Source organism: Polyodon spathula, chromosome 11, assembly GCF_017654505.1.
Source record: "Polyodon spathula isolate WHYD16114869_AA chromosome 11, ASM1765450v1, whole genome shotgun sequence".
Classification (NCBI taxonomy): Eukaryota; Metazoa; Chordata; class Actinopteri; order Acipenseriformes; family Polyodontidae; genus Polyodon; species Polyodon spathula.
In genome coordinates this window covers 12953055-12971652 of record NC_054544.1, presented here as the reverse complement: position 1 = coordinate 12971652, position 18598 = coordinate 12953055, and the positions used below count along the sequence as shown (strand labels likewise).

The window sequence follows — 18598 nt, the reverse complement described above, 5'->3', positions numbered from 1 at the left end:
GCAGGTGGAGTAAATCTTGTACTATTCAATGATCAAAACCTGGATTCAAACAAACGCATTGTATGCTTTACTGTTATTTGAAATGGTTAGCTTTCCAAAACCTTGACTACTGTATGAAATGTACAATAATGAGCACTGCAGCCAACACTACATTGAGTGGTATACCCAGACTTTTTCAAAGGTTTACAAGTAATACGGTAATTGTGTATCTGACAGCAAAATGGCATCAATAAAAACAGGTTGTCATTATATGCTAAACAAATATACTTTGACATGTGCATATCTATTTTTCTATTCTAGAAATAAAAGTCCCTACCAACATTTCAAACTAACAATCTCCAAAACATATTTAACATTAAAGGTCTTAAAGCACTGCTGATCTGAAAACAACAATGTACACATCAGAAATACTACTGGTTGGTAAGTAGGTGGGCAGCACAATGCTAAGAGCTTGACTCGGTTACCAACATCCTGCCATTTTTTTGCAATATGCTGACAAAAGCACTAGCCCAAAGATTTGCCTACTTGGCATTTTCTTATAAAATGTACCTTATGCCATCACGACTATATGTAAAGGAGAAGCATATGTACTGCACAGCTCTTATGCATTGTACTTGTCCTTGGTATAAAGAGTGATACATGGGCACAGGCCTATACTGGAAATATCTTAAACCCTGGGTTGACAGTCGGTTATTTTGTTCCTGGTTTAAAAAAAAAAACTACAACATTAATAACAAAAACTAACTGTATAACTGTTGTGAACTGCATGACACACCCTTCTTCAACAGGACTGCAGTATGTTATGTATTTAACACTATGCATTTTCTGTCATGAGATTTAAAGTCTGAAGAAGCACAGTGAAAGTAGTGGTTACCATTTCGCTGTGTGTCTAACCTCTTTTTCAATGAACGCCAATGACAAGGTTAATGAACAACTGAGGTTTTCTGTTTTAATGTCAAAATTGTGATGTATTTTGGCGAGATGGAAAGAAAAGTGAGGCTGTAAATTAGGACGTACCCAGCAATAACGCTGTAGAGTGAAGTTCCAGTTGTCTGAGTAATGTGCTTCAGTGAAGCAGGTTAATCAAAGTTAAACCATCTGTGAAATGGGTGGCTTTTGTTAAGCTGAGACTCCACACTTCCAGTGTTCTTTTTTGTGTGAAAACTTAATAAAACCAAAAGAAAAATAAAGAAAAACAGTGTGTATGTGATATAGAGATATAGATATATTAATTTCCAAATTTAGCCGTTGCTTATTGTAAATTACTTCTTATAACACGAATTCCCTTAACACAAATTTTATGTCAGTGTGAATTATTGGAGCTCTCCCAGATAAAAATGTGAATAAAACTAAACTCCCTAGTTCAAACAGCTTAGTGTAAAGGAAAATAAAACAAAGCAAATAAACTGCCTTAGATAAATGCATTGTCTTATGTTAGAGATATTTTACACACACTTCAATTGTGACATTTCTCTACCTGTCAACTGTTGGGGAGAAGTGGCTGGTACATGCACACTACCTGATTGTGAAAACGGTCAGGCTGATTAGGAGGCATGTTGAGAGCTTAGTGTCTGAATGATATAATATTAGGACAGCAATTTAAGCAAAGTCAGTAGAATGTGCTTGGGAGTTGGTAGGGTAGTCTGATGTTTCACAACTTCTAAACTTGTCCCTGTTCTTTAATCCTGGCATCCCTATGTCCAACTCGCCCCTGCCCCCAGGCTATTACTCATCCCGCTGTACCAATTCAAAAGGGATTTGAGGACCAGGGTACACCACCACTTTTTATGCTTCCTGGTGTTCTGAGATTTTAAACTGAAAGTGCACTGTGTTTTATTCTATATTAATTTGAAAATTCAAATTTAAGATTCTGTGTTAGGCAAAAATAAATAAATAAATGAAATTAGAAACTCAGTGATTTAGAAAAATATGAAGCATCTACAGACACAACCCATCCTTGTTTCATTCCTCTAACCAAGGTGTTATCCTTGTAATAGGATTTTATTATTTTAAATGTAAAAGTCTTTGCAGATCTGTCCTCATGCCAGATTTCAACGTTTTTGTATGTTTAACATACCTTTAGCAAGGGAAAGTGTGTTTGAAAACAAACAGTGGAGGTACTTACGGGCTTTTGATGCCATGGCAACTTCACTCACTTATTTCTATGTAAATCTATTAATGTATTAATAAATGTAAGAATCCACTACTCCTTTCTATTGAAACCTTCTGGCATCATGGTACCGAGTATCTATACGTTTATTTTCCTTTACTCTTCTGTATTGTACACTATCTAATTTTATTTCTTCTGTAACTAAAATTGTAGGTCATTAATGTTATGCTCATCTTTTGCAAAGTGTTGAACTATTGATTCATTTACTTTTTAATTTTTTATGTCTGATGGGTGATTATTATTTTATATAATAATGTACCTCTCTCTCACACACACACAATGCTACTCTGATGCATTATGAGCATCAACAATTTACTCAAAGCCTCCACTAGTGTTTTCTACTATTATAAAAACCTTGACTTGCATAAAGAAGGAAAAACATTCAGTGAAATAGCTTGCATCACTCAATAACATCTTTAAGGGACAGAAAAAAGACGCGTTCAACTGACAACAGAAATGGCAAAAGGCACAGGTGTCGTTGTCTACCCATCAACAGTCCAAAGTACCTTTGACCATTGTTCCAAATTTCTGTATTCTTGTGCATTTTTTAGCCTTTTAGTCTTGTTCCCCTTTCTTAACAGAGGTATTCTTATTGCAACACATCTTTTAACTCCTGATTTCAAGAGTGACCTTCGTACTGTTGCCACTCTTCCATACAGGCCATATTGTGGCCTAACCCGAAGAACTGCTGCAAAGAAACAATTGTTAAGAGTGTAGAATAAGAGGAAGAGACTTGCCTGGGCCAAAAAGTCGGTCTTATGGACCGATGAATCAAAATTTGAAATATTTGGGTCCAACCGCCAAGTATTTGTAAGACGCAGAAAGGGTGAGCGCATGAGTTCTGCATGTGTGGCTCCCTATGCCAAGACCTCAATCCCACTTGTAAGGGACGAACTGGACAGAAGAGTCAAAGCAAAGCTACCCACAAGTGCCCTACACCTCTGGGAATTGCTGCAGAAGAGCTGGGAAGACATGTCGAGTGATTTCCTGCTGAAACTTGTTAACCGAATGCCTTGTGTTTTTGAGGCTGTCATTAAGGCAAAGGGTGGCTATTTTGAGGAATCGAAGATTTAGAGACAATTTTCAATTTTCCTGAACATTGCTTTGATACTCCTTATGTTTTGTTTTGTATATTGTAACATGTGTTTTCAATTTCAAGTATTTACAGAAACGTATACGACGTAAAACATTGTCAATTATGAAAAAAACCTAATTTCCAGCAAGTGTACTCAAACTTTTGATTGGTACTGTGTGTGTGTGTGTGTGTGTGTGTATATATTATATATATATATATATATATATATTATATATATATATATATATATATATATATATATATATATATATATATATACATATACATACATATATATATATATATATATATATATATATATATATATATATATATATATATATATATATATATACACACACACACACAGTGGCTTGCAAAAGTATTCAGACCCCTGACCAATTCTCTCATATTACTGAATTACAAATGGTACACTGAAATTTCGTTCTGTTCGATATTTTATTTTAAAACACTGAAACTCAAAATCAATTATTGTACGGTGACATTGGTTTTATGTTGGGAAATATTTTTAAGAAAAATAAAAAACTGAAATATCTTGCTTGTAAAAGTATTCAACCCCCACACATTCATATTTGGTAGAACCACCTTTTGCTGCAATAACAGCTTTAAGTCTTTTCGGGTAAGTATGTACCAGCTTTGCACACAGTGTCAGAGTGATTTTGGCCCATTCTTCTTGGCAGATTTGCTCCAGGTTGTTCAGGTTGGTTGGACAACGCTTGTGGACCGCAATTTTCAAATAGTGCCACAGATTCTCAATGGGATTGAGATCAGGACTTTGACTGGGCCACTGTAGGACATTCACCTTTTGTTCTTGAGCCACTCCAATGTTGCTCTGGCCTTGTGCTTGGGATCATTATCCTGCTGAAAGGTGAATTTCCTCCCAAGCTTCAGTTTTTTAGCGGACTGAAGCAGATTCCCTTGCAGTATTTTCCTGTATTTTGCTCCATCCATTCTTCCTTCAATTATAACAAGATGCCCAGTCCCTGCTGATGAGAAGCATCCCCACAGCATGATGCTCACCACCATACTTCACTGCAGGGATAGTGTGTCTAGAGGCATGGGCAGTGTTAGGTTTGTGCCACACATAGCACTTTGAGTTTTGGCCAAAAAGCTCTATCTTGGTCTCATCTGACCACAAAACCTTTTCCCACGTTGCAGCTGGGTCACTCTCATGCTTTCTGGCAAACACCTTGCTTTCAGATGGTACTTTTTGAGTGACGGCTTCTTACTTGCCACCCTCCCATACAGGCCAGTGTTATGCAGAGCTCTTGATATGGTTGACTGGTGCACCATTACCCCACTCCCAGCCACTGAACTCTGTAGCTCCTTCAGAGTGATTGTTGGCCTCTCTGTGGCTTCTCTCACTGAGTTGAGGGACAGCCTTTTCTTGGCAGTGCCTGGGTGATGTGATGCAGCTTCCACTTCCTGATTATTGATCCAACTGTGCTCACTGGGATATCCAAACACTTGGATATTATTTTGTACCCTTTCCCTAATCTATGCATTTGTATTACTTTATCTCTAACGTCTGTAGAATGCTCTTTGGTCTTAATTTTCCTTCAGATTCACAGCCTTACCAATGATCCTTCAACAGTGGGTTTTTTATCCAGAAAATGTGACAGCAACTTTAATGGTTCACAGGTGGAGGCCAATGGTAAGGTAACTGTGTCCTCGTTAGGGCAATTTCTTTCATCGGTGCAAACTGGGAGCTTCCACAGCACAGGGGTTGAATACTTATGCAAGCAAGATATTTCAGTTTTTTATTTTTCTTAAAAATATTTCCCAACATAAAACCAATGTCACCTTACAATAATTGATTCTGAGTTTCAGTGTTTAAAAATAAAATATCAAACAGAACAAAATTTCAATGTACATTTGTAATTCGGTAATATGAGAGAATTGGTCAGGGGTCTGAATACTTTTGCAAGCCACTGTATATAGACAGATAGATAGTCGTGTCACTCTGACATTTAAATGGACTTCATGGGTATCTTCAGTTCTTGACAGAAAAGTATATTAGAACCAGCCCAGTGAATCTTGCATTAATGGAAAGACGAGCAAGTTCTGCTTCTGTACACAGTGGCAATTAGGAATTTAATCAGCTGTCTAGCCACCTGACCATACTGATATTCTAGCGCAGCCTTTGTCTCTTCTATGAGGTTGCTGCAATACATTCCTGCTACTGCTTGATGATCTTGAGAGCTCACTGAAGTCTGTTCTGCTTGACAATATGAAATCAGTTGATATTTGTAGTGCCATACAGAATACCAAACAGGTGCACAATAATAAGCCTTTAAAAAAGAAAAAAAAAAACCTGAACTATACTAATGATCTACACTGCGTGGATCTACAGTAAATACCGCTTCCCTTTAACTGTATGATGTTTGACTGAGGGTGATTTATTGACCCACTTACAGAGGAATAGGTTTATACATTTTGATCATTGCCATCAATATGAACAAGACATAGGATGTGTAGTGTCCTATGTCAACACTAACGAGTCAGATAAAGTTTCATATAATCTATGCCTTAAGGGCAATGGCTGAATCTTAATTTTATCAACAGTTTTATTAACAGTACAATGAGAATACAATCCACAGTGACAATGGCCATAAATCAATGCTGTGGCTGTGATTGGGAAACACAGGTTTATTATTCCAAACTGCCTCCTTCAGCCTCAAGATTAAACCCCAAATTTAACTGATTTGGCTCAAAATAAATATTACGCAAGATCCAACAATCTCTCAGAAATTGTCCAATGTGAGTGCAGTGAAGAGAGGAATAAATGCTACCTGTACCACCTAATAAAATCAGTTATCAACAATGGAACAACGCAAGGGTCACCATATTAGAATCATGTTGGTTTACTGATTGATGTTCACTTTTCTGCAGTAATGGTGGAAGTACCCTCTAGAAACTAAACAGTATGGCCCTCTAGATTTTGAAGTTACAAATATATTGCAGCATTATTAAAATGGTCCATTTAAAAAAGGGACATATTTATATAGGAACTGAAAAAGAAACATCTCCATTAAACAATTACCTTAGCAAGAAGGTTGAAAATTATGAGAAACTGGTGACTCAGAAAGAATGAAAAGTCATTTGTCTTTAAAACATAATTGTGTTTCAACAAAAACACAATTCTGATCCTTTCCAATGCATGTGATCTAGCAAGTTTTTTTGTACAAAATATTCTGGTTTCTCATCCCGACATTTTAAGACTATGATTCTAGCTTTAAATCTTTTCCACTACACCTGAAGGCACGTACAGAGTCACTCCCCTTGAACAACAGCATGGAATTAGCAGTGTTTCCCACTGTGACAGCTGCACCTTTTCTTTTTGAAAATGCATTGTACAACCTGAGATGACGGGGTGTCATTTGCTTTTAATAGAAAACATACTTAATTAATATATATACAGTGGCTTGCGAAAATATTGACCCCCCCCTTGGCATTTTTCCTATTTTGTTGCCTTACAAGCTGGAATTAAAATGGATTTTTACTTGGATTTCATGTAATGGACATACACAAAATAGTCCAAACTGATGAAGTGAAATGAAAAAAATAACTTGTTTCAAAAAATAAATAATGGAAAAGTGGTGCGTGCACATGTATTCACCCCCTTTGCTATTAAGCCTCTAAATAAGATCTGGTGCAACGAATTACCTTCAGAAGTCACATAATTAGTTAAATAAAGTCCACCTGTGTGCAATCTAAGTGTCACATGATCTGTCACATGATCTCAGTATATATACACCTGTTCTGAAAGGCCCCAGAGTCTGCAACACCACTAAGCAAGGGGCACCACCAAGCAAGCGGCAACATGAAGACCAAGGAGCTCTCCAAACAGGTCAGGGACAAAGTTGTGGAGAAGTACAGATCAGGGTTGGGTTATAAAAAAATATACGAAACTTTGAACATCCCACGGAGCACCATTAAAGTCATTATTAAAAAATGGAAAGAATATGGCACCACAACAAACCTGGCAAGAGAGGGCCGCCCACCAAAACTCACGGACCAGGCAAAGAGGGCATTAATCAGAGAGGCAACAAAGAGACCAAAGATAACCCTGAAGGAGCTGCAAAGCTCCACAGCGGAGATTGGAGTATCTGTCCATAGGACCACTTTAAGCTGTACACTCCACAGAGCTGGGCTTTACGGAAGAGTGGCCAGAAAAAAGCCATTGCTTAAAGAAAAAAATAAGCAAACACGTTTGATGTTCGCCAAAAGGCATGTGGGAGACTCCCCAAACATATGGAAGAAGGTACTCTGGTCAGATGAGACTAAAATTGAGCTTTTTGGCCATCAAAGAAAACGCTATGTCTAGCCAAACCCAACACCTCTCATCACCCCGAGAACACCATGTTGTTGAAAAACTGATGTTTTTCATCGGCAGGGACTGGGAAACTGGTCAGAATTGAAGAAATGATGGATGGCGCTAAATACAGGGAAATTCTTGAGGGAAATCTGTTTCAGTCTTCCAGAGATTTGAGACTGGGACGGAGGTTCATCTTCCAGAAGGACAACGACTCTAAGCATACTGCTAAAGCAACACTCGAGTGGTTTAAGGGGAAACGTTTTAATGTCTTGGAATGGCCTAGTCAAAGCCCAGACCTCAATCCAATTGAGAATCTGTGGTATGACAAAGATTGCTGTACACCAGCGGAACCCATCCAACTTGAATGAGCTGGAGCAGTTTTGCCTTGAAGAATGGGCAAAAATCCCAGCGGCTAGATGTGCCAAGCTTATAGATACATACCCCAAGAGACTTGCAGCTGTAATTGCTGCAAAAGGTGTCTCTACAAAGTATTGACTTTGGGGGGGTGTATACTTATGCACACTCAAGTTTTCTGTTTTTTTGTCTTATTTCTTGTTTGTTTCACAATAAAAAAATATTTTGCATCTGCAAAGTGGTAGGCATGTTGTGTAAATCAAATGACACAAACCCCCTAAAAAAATCTATTTTAATTCCAGGTTGTAGGGCAACAAAATAGGAAAAATGCCAACTGGTCAATACTTTCGCAAGCCACTGTATGTATGTATTTATATGTGTGTGTATATATATATATATATATATATATATATATATATATATATATATATATATATATATATATATATATATATATACACACACACACACATACACACAGATATGCAACTGTTTATCAAGATTTCCAGATTGTGGGGTTTTTAGTTCCTTAAATACACTAATAATCCCAGCCAGGGGTGATCTAAAAGTATTGAACAGACTGTATATACAGTATAAAATGTGTATTATAACAAAAGAATCATTGGTGATGGAGTGGTGACAAAAATACTCACGTTACATGTCATTTTATTATGAAGCAACTAAAATAGTGATGATTAATAACAAGCAGCCTTAAGCTGAAATGCATCTTCAAGATGACTATAATTACATAATGACACATAGAAATTGGTACCTTATGTAAGCTATAGCACCACTTTGAAATGTGGCTGATAATGGTATTATATCTTGTTCATCAGATGTAAAAAGACGTTCATCTTGATACAAAAAGGACACTTTTAACGGGGTTAGAATGACCCTACTCCTCATCCGTACTCTTATTCCTCTATGGACATGATCAGTACCATGAACAAAGAATATAAGCATTGTTACTTAAAGTCTGACAACCCCTCTTCCTCTTATCTTTTTTTTTTTTTTTTTATGATAAACCTAATTGCACAGTAACCCATAGGACCCAATTCCTTTTTGGGGGTGGCTGGTAATTGTGGACCCGAGCCTGAATTAATCTTTTCTCGTCCTTCCTACATCTCACTCTCTCTGCAATTTTCTTTGCTTTCATCTTTATGAAAAGGCTGATAATTTCCACTCAACATATGCTTCCTGCTTCCATCTGTATGATCAGAAAAACATGGGCAGCCACAACAGAACCAAATGGAATATAAACATTTGGTTCAAAATGCACGTCTGTGAGCTGTTTAGTTGTTTCTCTTGGCCTGTTACCATCATCGTATCTTTTGTATTAGCTGTGTGGTTTTCAAAGCATCCTAAAATCTGTAATCTTGAATGAAAACAGATGTGAAAAGTATATGTTTACCAGATGTAGACTTGAAATTGCATATTTACCTTCTTTCTGCTGCGTCACAACTGGGGTCTGGGTTTCCTTTGTGTAGGATACAACTTCACGTGGGGGGAAATCCACATGTGTAATTTTGCCCATTCTAAGTTTAAGGGGGCATCGTCTGGACAAAAACAAACAAAACAGCAACAAGCTATAATTCAAAACCTTTCATTAAATAATAACATTATAATAAAAATGCTGTTAACACAAACAGATTTAGCTTCTTGTATATGTTACTGATCTATTCTGTCACTTCACAAATGTGTGTGTGTGTATATATATATATATATATATATACACACACACACACACACACACATACACACACACACACACACACAGTACCAGTCAAAAGTTTGAGTACACTTGCTGGAAACTAGGTTTTTTTTTCATAACTGACAATGGTTTACATTGTATATGTTTCTGTAAATACTTGAAAATGAAAACATATGTTGCAATATACAAAACAAAACATAAGGAGTATCAAAGCAATGTTCAAGAAAATTGAAAATCATATATATCGTATCATATAATGAAATATTAAGTGTTTATAGACAAGTTTATACAGTTAAAAGCATAGATTATCATGAAAAACCTGGTTTCAAGCAGGTGTACTCAAACTTTTGACTGGTATATATATATATATATATATATATATATATATATATATATATATATATATATATATATATATATATAATATATATAAAATCTATCATCATCTTCAGTCTTTTTCAGTCCACTGCTAGATGAAGGTCTCCCCTAGATTCTTCCACAAAAGCCTGTCTGCTGCATCCCTCATCCACGTTGCCTCATGCAATTCGTGTATTCCTAATTGTAATTCTTCTGGGCAGGTTGTAAATATGAGGATGTCGTCAACAAATTGTAGGTGATTCAAGAAGGCTCCACTGATCTTCAGCCCCTTATTTTCCAAATCCAGTGTTTTGAAAATGTTTTCTAGAGTGACCGTGAAGAGCTTTGGGGAAATTGTATCTCCTTGACAAACTCCTTTTTTAATCTTGATTTTGTGAGCTGTTTTTATGGAGTCTTACTGTGGATGTTGAATTCCTGTATATGGTGCTGATCAAGTCTCTGTACTTTTTCTCAATTCCTTGTTTTTTCAGAGAGCTTAATACAGATCTTGTGTAAACAGAGTCAAACGATTTTTCAGTCGATGAATTCCAAACAAAGTGGTAGTTCATACTCGTTGCTGGTTTGAATCACTTGGCGTACAACTTGAAGATGATCCATTGTGCTAAATCCACCCCTGAATCCTGCTTGCTCATTTGATTGAGCAGAGTCAAATTTACCTTGAAGTCTGTTGAGGAGTAGCTTGGTTTTTAGCTTAGTAGCTTGGTTCAACATTTTGTAGATTATAGGAAATAAGCGAATAGGTCTTCTTTATCTCCTTTCTTTTTATATATATATATATATATATATATATATATATATATATATATATATATATATATATATATATATATATATATATATAATGTGTGTGTGTGTGTGTGTGTAGTATATGTCATATCATAGGAATATTTGTTCTAACAGTAAAGAAAGCATACAATACTACATATTCTTATGGAAGAAAGGAACACTTTAAAAAAACACCTGAACTGTGTTAAAGGAAGAAGGAAGATAGTAAAGCTTTTCAATACCCCAGATCAGAGTGAAGTTGTAGAACTGATGGATCAGTGTCCCAATGAAGTGTCCTGATTGGTTGCACAGCAACCGTGCAGCATTAGCAAAAAAGGCCAAATATTAGTGAAAAGGGCATTTTCAAAATACTTTCTGAGCTCTAATAATGAATAAATAAATAAAACAAACTATGGGGTCTATTCAACTGACCTAAACAGCTGACAGATCTGTATACAGACATGCATTTAAATAAATAAATATTAATACTCCTGATTATGTTTAAATAGCGGCAGTTGGTACTAGTATCTGCTGCTTAAATCCACTGAATATACCCCTAAACCGCATCAAACATAGTTTAATAAAACAGTACTTAGAGAAAGGATATAAATCTTGCGTACTCTGCATATAGTTCTAGGCCTAACCACCAATTGCTAATTATTTCTGTTGCTTTTTTTTAGTAAGACCATTTTGACACTTGTATAATTTGTGACATGCATAATTGAAATGTGTTACTGGTAATATCACTACATAACTGATTGCAGCATGCAACTGAATCAAACAAAATTAAAACTAAAGGTGATCACACCAGGACCATATTGCTTTATTATATAGATTTAAGGCAAAACAGTGAAATTACTGATGTCATCTCAATGTCATTTGCTTATGTGGAGCAACAAGGTTAGGGCTAATCCCTAAAATCATAAATATATATATATGTAATATGATCTTAAGCAAAATACCTAATGCCCCCACCCCATCATTTAGTAGTCTGGTTATGACATAAGACTTCAAAGAGTTTTTTAAAATTTTGAACAGACTTGAACAGAAGTGTAACGTAGTTGGTTGTGTTTCAGATGTAACGTATTGTATCATTGCCGAGGGGGGGCTAAACATGCATCCATGTGTGCAGGAAATTGACATATTGGTAGAGGAAATGAGTCAACACGTAACCCTTTAGGTAAGGAAGAGTTCTGCAGCTCCACTGGGACAGGGAAAGGGCTAGAGTTACCGAAGGGGGGGACAGAATGTAATTATGGGTTAAGCACAGCCTAAGGCACCCCATATCCATTTTATTTTTAATCCATTACACTCACTCTTCTAATTAAATATCCTGTTTAAAGGCAAAGGTGTTTGTTTAATCTTAAAAAAAAAAAAAAAAAAAAAAAACACTTTTCCAAAAGTTAATTGTTCAGGTATATACTACATAAAAAAGGTAATTTCATATCATTGCACCTTCACATGTGTTCTATACAGTGTCTTGGGATATCTATTAACTATGGAATTACATTGTGGAAGATGCTGCTTACTGTCCAGATTTCAATAACTAGAACAGTCATACAAATTCACAGGCGTCTACAGATGTGTCAAATAGCCTCTAGTTCATACAGCAGAATGACTATCTTCCCTGGTCTTACACACTTATATGTTTTACATGTGTAGATTTTATATAAGCATGCATTTTGTAACACCATGTTTTGCAAAAGGAAAGTTTTTTTTTTTTTTTTTTACTAATTTTGAAAAACATAAGTTATTTTCCTTTTCACAAAAATGCTGCAAATTGCATTTTGTTGTAAAGATTTAAATAAATCTGGCCCATTTTATTAGTAGGTTTTTGCTATAATAATACCAGCAGATTACCCTTTAACACTGACATAGATCTAAAAATCATACAATTGAGCAGTTTGTGCACCCTTAAGGCACTTAGTATTAGAGTAATAAGGTTATTCTGTCAATTTTGTGAATTCTCAAGCTTTACTGTTATTTTTATTGGGGTATAAATCTTCACAATTTTGTTTAATTGAAAGTCACTGCTTTTGTTTCATGGCAATTATTGAAGGAGAACATGCAATATATTTATATGTATATAAAAAATATACTACTAAAGTGGAAAAAGTTTTAATCCACATGGAAAATAACAGTATTTTACTAAACACAAAATTAGGCACATACTTGCCCTCGAGGGCTGTGTTTAAACCTGTGTACAGGTTTATCCCATTGAAAGAGTTAAATAAAAAACATTTTCCTTTTGTGAAAAGACAGCCCAATATTTAAGCAGCCCTCCGACCAATTAAAGACCTGCTTAACAAGGATTCTACTAAAAACATCCTCATAAAATGAAAGCATTATGTCATTAAAATATTACACTGAGATTATTATACCTAGATCCAACGGCGCCATCACCAGAGTCCTGGCTCCCAGCCTCACTTGGCGTGCTCACAGACTTAGAGGATGGAGACATAGGTGGAGGGACTAAATAGTGAAACAGACAGGTATCCGCTGTTACTATTCGGAGTGGTTGCACTGTTCAGAATGTTTCAAAAGTAATTCAATATGGGAGGTTTAAATTAAAAGGAGATGCGTGAATCAAAACAAAAAATAATACATGGAAGGGAGAATGAGCAGCAAAAAAAGAGAAGGGAAAGAAAAAAACTGTTACATTCCATGCTTGGTTTTCATGCATGTGTGCAGCTAACTTAACACATGCAATTTAAATAAACATTGAAAACTAACTGTGTCAAGTGTGCTCTTGTAACCTAAAAACACATGGCAGGGAAAACACTTTGTAATGCCGGTATTGGGTGACCATAACAAACATATTAAAAAGGTAATAACTCTTAATTTTCAATTATTTATTAAAGTCTTAACACATCCAAAAGCTTTTAAAATATACTTTAGAATCTAAGATTTATTGCATGCTTATAGAATAATTATGCCTAAACCATGGCCAAGATTTATATTCACCCCCAAAGTGAAAGTTTAATGTTATACTGCAAGACTAGCAAGAATCAATTCACAACATTATTGCACCTGTTTATACTTTCACCTACTGGAAGATGTTTCTTGCTAGTTTCATAACAGATAAAATGGGCAGAAACTGGAATACTTTTACTAAAAATTACGTTTAGAAAATGTAAAAAAATGTATTATCCCAATAAAGCTTAGTGACTACAGGCCAAAAAGAGTTAAAGGCTAATATTTGTGATATAATACTTATAAGCAAGTAGAGCTAAACATCTCATCAGAAAAGTGTGTGTGTGTACCAGCATTAAAGTGAAAAAGTAAACCAGGTAATGCAACATGCCTTTCAAATAAATATGACGGTGACATGAAAACATGTGACAGTGCATTTATGCATATGATTGTACAGTGTATGCATGAAAGGACTACAGAAATCTGGAATGGTGCAAACCTGCAAAGCGTCTATAAAAAAGGGTTGTCTGAATATGAATGGAAGCTACTTTGTTACTTCAACACGCTACTAAGACTTATGCTAACTTTTCTAAAGCTTATACCTAAATTATACTATTTAGAACCATAATGAAAATGTATTATACTTCTATTTTGCACACGTGTCACAATTGTTAAATGATGACACTGCTGGTTTGGTTGACAAACATTTGTCTTACACAACTCTACTACCACCTACTGGCATGAAAACTACTATACTATAGATCTGTATCTACTAGCGCATAAGGTGCAGACTTGCTCTTTTTTGTGATTGCCCTCGAAGTAATGATGGACAAGCATAAAAGAAAACATTCAGCATTAAACACGCACCAACTGGAGCGTCAGGTGTAATGCCCATGCTCTGGAGCAAAGCATCTGCCTCGCGCCGCTTCTTCTCCAGGTCCGAGTCATCCTGGGGTGGAGTCGCTTCCTTCTTCTGATCAGCCTTAAAGAAAACAGTGTCAAGATTGTATTTGAAATTTCTATAAAGAAATGTTACAAGGGAATGGTTGTATGAATAACTAAACTGTAAAGTCAATTAACTTTAAGTGGCATTGGAAACATATCCTATACTTGTACTCCAAACACAAAATCCAAATATACACTGTGGACTATATTCAGTAAAAGATAAGAATGTAAATCCCTAAAATATAAATACTGTATTTATTAATTTATATACTAAAACACATGCCCGGGACATTTATATCCTTGGTATTGGACATATACTGTAGTATGCTGTGTCAGACTTCAGATCATGAATAGTATGTCAGCATGATCAGCTCCACATGTAGAATAGTATTAAATCTATATCATTAAAGTACATACATAGTTTTATCAAAAAACAAACCAAGCTACACTCCCAGTGAATGAAAGAACTTGAAATTTTCAACAAATTTACAAAACTGTTTCTGATTATCCCAACCAATCTGAGGCCAGAGCTGCAATACTAAGTCACCTTTACCTTGAATATTCAAGAATATTTTCTAAGGAATATCCTTCATCACCACTAGCTATTTGTTATGTTCCTTTAAAAAAGCAGACATACTGACGGTGAAACTTATATCTCAGTCACTAAGCATAAATAGTAGATGGACTCAAATATACCAAATCTCAGAGATAATCAGTGACATTAAAGCCGACTAACTTACTTCTTTCTTCTTCCGCTCCTCCTCTTTCCTTTTTTTCTCCTCCCTGATTTGAGCCAGTCGCTGTTTCTTGCGCTCAAGCTCTGCTTTCAGTTCGCTTTTGTCAGACATGGTTACAGACCTACAAGACTGAGAAATGATTCGTTTTAGCAACTGTTCTCAAACATTTCACTTTGTGAATTCTTAGTATCAGAGAGAAGAATCCTACCACAGACTAATCAGATATACCATGAGTGCCCTCTGCTGTCTTCTTTTCTTACTACAGGATAATTACATTTCCCTTTCTTTTCCACACAGTTGCTATTGTGTTCACCATTCAGTAACCAGGTGGCGAATGAGCAGCAGGAGTGTTCAGCCTTCTACAGTAGCTTGCTTTTAGGCCATTTGTTCAGCTTGCAAACGGAACACGTGACTGTGCTTTAAAAGATTAAATACGTTTTTCAAAGTGGTAGTTAAAGCTGTGACCGTAGGTAAGTTGCACCTGACCTTTTCAACATTGTACTAACTTAAAAGACAAAAATCAAAATCAAGCATTTAGAAAATGTCACTTGGGTTTTCAAATCCAATAGATTGATCTAAACTTATCTTCAGTGTCATTCAGCAGTGGCAGAAACATGTAATTTTAGTCTTTAATACAATTAATGGTGATCTTGTGTAAATTAAAAAGGCATAAGCAAACACATGTGTTTCTTCTAACCTGTAAGATACGTATCTAGTAATTGCTGTGGTACATTTAACAACTATTAAAGGAACTGACTGATACAGTAAACAAATGTTTTATACAGGCCTACAGTCTAGGGGCATACAGTATAGGCTGCCTCTCTCTTTGGTAGGTTGATACCATAGCAAAACAAACTAAATGATAGCTCATAAGCAAGGCGTCTATTTTTTATTTATTTTTTTCTAGTCAGTTCAGCAAATGCCGTGCAATAAAAACACATCAGGCAGCAAGTGCAATTCAAGATTTCACATTGCTTCTGCATACTGTAACCACCTACAGTATATTCAGACACATCACACACTTCTTGTCTATTAACTATACTACTGTAAATTAGCCTAAATATTTTAAAACTATGACATATTAACTTTTATAATAAATACAAATAGAAGGTAGCTAGAAGTAATTTACTATCACTGTAATACTGGATCAGAAAAAGTGTTCAATTTTCAAGGAAAATACAGCTGTAACATGATGTTCTTAAGTTGTGCCATTTTTCTCCCCATGTCACCTGTTTACAAAGAGTCAAGGTATTACCTAAAACAAGTTCATAAAACTTAGTCTAGAGCTTAAAATGCCCCTTTAAAGAAACAGCAAGACATTTTGAGACAGTGAGTTTCTTAATTAGTTAGAATTATGCACTTTATTTTAGATTGTAGATATTAAATTGCAGGTTTTAAGAATGTCACATTTATTCAAACTTTAAATATGTATATTTATAATAAGTTCAACAAATATATTGAAAGCCACAAAGTTTCAACAAAAATCAAAAGGTGTTCCTTAGTCAAACAGCCCAAAACTTGGAATAAAGTACCTCTAGTTGGCAACTGTTTATTTACAAACAGCAGTGATACAATAACTTACACCTACCAGTACATTTTTTTAACCCACTATAAAATGGGACTCTCTTGTCAGTTCACAACTTTCACATTCACAAAAATGTTCAAATCAGAAGCAGATAATGAATTAGGCTGAACAAAGTGAGCAATTCCACCCTGAACCTTGTAACCCTATGTAACTGTATGCTTTTGCTTGATTGTGGTCTGTTAATGAAAACTACAACAATCACACCTGTTCTGTAGCATACAAGCTACTAATTCATGAATGCATTGTGACAAACTGTTTGTTTTCAACTGAACTTGACAGATGCTCATATGATAAAGAATGTGTTGTTAAATTCTAGACCTATATGTATCACACTCTGAGACACGTGTTTTAAAGCAGCGTAACAGAAAACTACAGAGTATGATATAGTTTATCCATATGTTTATTCTAGTACTAATGTACCGGTACTGTACTCAAATAAGATCACACTGTCATCTCGGCTTGTGAGATGTATGTATGTATGTATGTATGTATGTATGTATGTATATATAATATATATATATACCACACACACACACACATATATATATATATATATATATATATATATATATATATATATATATACACACACACACACATATATATATATATATATATATATATATATATATATATATATATATATATATATATATATATATATATATATATATATATATATATATATATACATACATCTCACAAGCCGAGATGACAGTGTGATCTTATTTGAGTACAGTACCGGCACATTAGTACTAGAATAAACATATGGATAAACTATATCATACTCTGTAGTTTCATGGAAATCAGTCAAGCGATTTAACTAAAATCAAACGCACTTATCGTAGTTGTGTGTCGGTTTAATTATTTGTTTCGGTGTTCTGAGAAGATGAATCAAGTCTGCCCCACCCGAACATCAATGCTGCTGTCTGGCAGGGTGTGCAGTTTAGTGAAATCCCTTACCATTACACCTTCTTAACAGATTACTACTGCAAAGGTATTTAAATTTATACAAACAATATACGGTAATAAATACAGTTTTAGAAAAACGTTTACATCACATAACACAATCAATAGCCCAGCCCAGCCCAGCTCAGCTCTGCTCAGCTCAGCTGCCGGCTAGGCCTTCTTCTGACTGAATAACAACAAGAAAAACTGAAGAGTGGTTGCGAATATTAACACGTAAGACAGCATTCCAGTTATAACTATTAAATCAATAACTATATTGCGTACTGATTATTTAATTAACTGACCTGAGAGGTGCTTGTCTTTTATCCGCAAAATAATTCTAGTTATAAATAAACTGCTATCTTCTCAATGACTCTACCCGTGTAAACAAAGATGGAGACGAGCTACAGTGACCACAGAAGGACATACAATATCCAGCGTAGTCAAAACAGGAACCTGGGACGTGGTAACTTGCGCGCCCTCTAGTTTTGCTACATGTAATTACTATATACCTTATCTGGTTGACTGTCCAACCTCCTCAGAAGAGGTTTTAGTTTTGTTATTGAGTTCTGTTATGGTAGTTTAAATTTTAGTTTTCAAATTATATACAGTACATGAAACTGTCCTAAATATGTGCATAGTTACATACATAGCATGTGAGACAGTAATCTTAAAAGA

The 18598-nt window shown here is 35.3% G+C and overlaps 1 protein-coding gene across 3 annotated transcripts in view; it reads right to left on the bottom strand.

Moving 5' to 3' along the window:
• Window positions 1-18332, bottom strand: part of dync1i2a (dynein, cytoplasmic 1, intermediate chain 2a) — a 33992-nt gene extending 15660 nt beyond the window's left edge. Inside the window, exons 1-6 of one of the 3 annotated variants that reach the window (XM_041264101.1) lie at window positions 18226-18332; window positions 15391-15516; window positions 14573-14687; window positions 13174-13264; window positions 11035-11088; window positions 9379-9494 (exon numbers count right to left, since the gene is read on the bottom strand). In XM_041264101.1, the coding sequence (XP_041120035.1) occupies window positions 9379-9494; window positions 11035-11088; window positions 13174-13264; window positions 14573-14687; window positions 15391-15498 (484 nt within the window). In that variant the 5' untranslated portion in view covers window positions 15499-15516; window positions 18226-18332. Of the gene's footprint in view, window positions 1-9378; window positions 9495-11034; window positions 11089-13173; window positions 13265-14572; window positions 14688-15390; window positions 15517-17811; window positions 17946-18225 lie in introns of those variants that run through there. The other 2 variants (XM_041264102.1, XM_041264103.1) reach the window with 2 other exon arrangements.
• Between the last annotated feature and the right edge of the window lie 266 nt (window positions 18333-18598).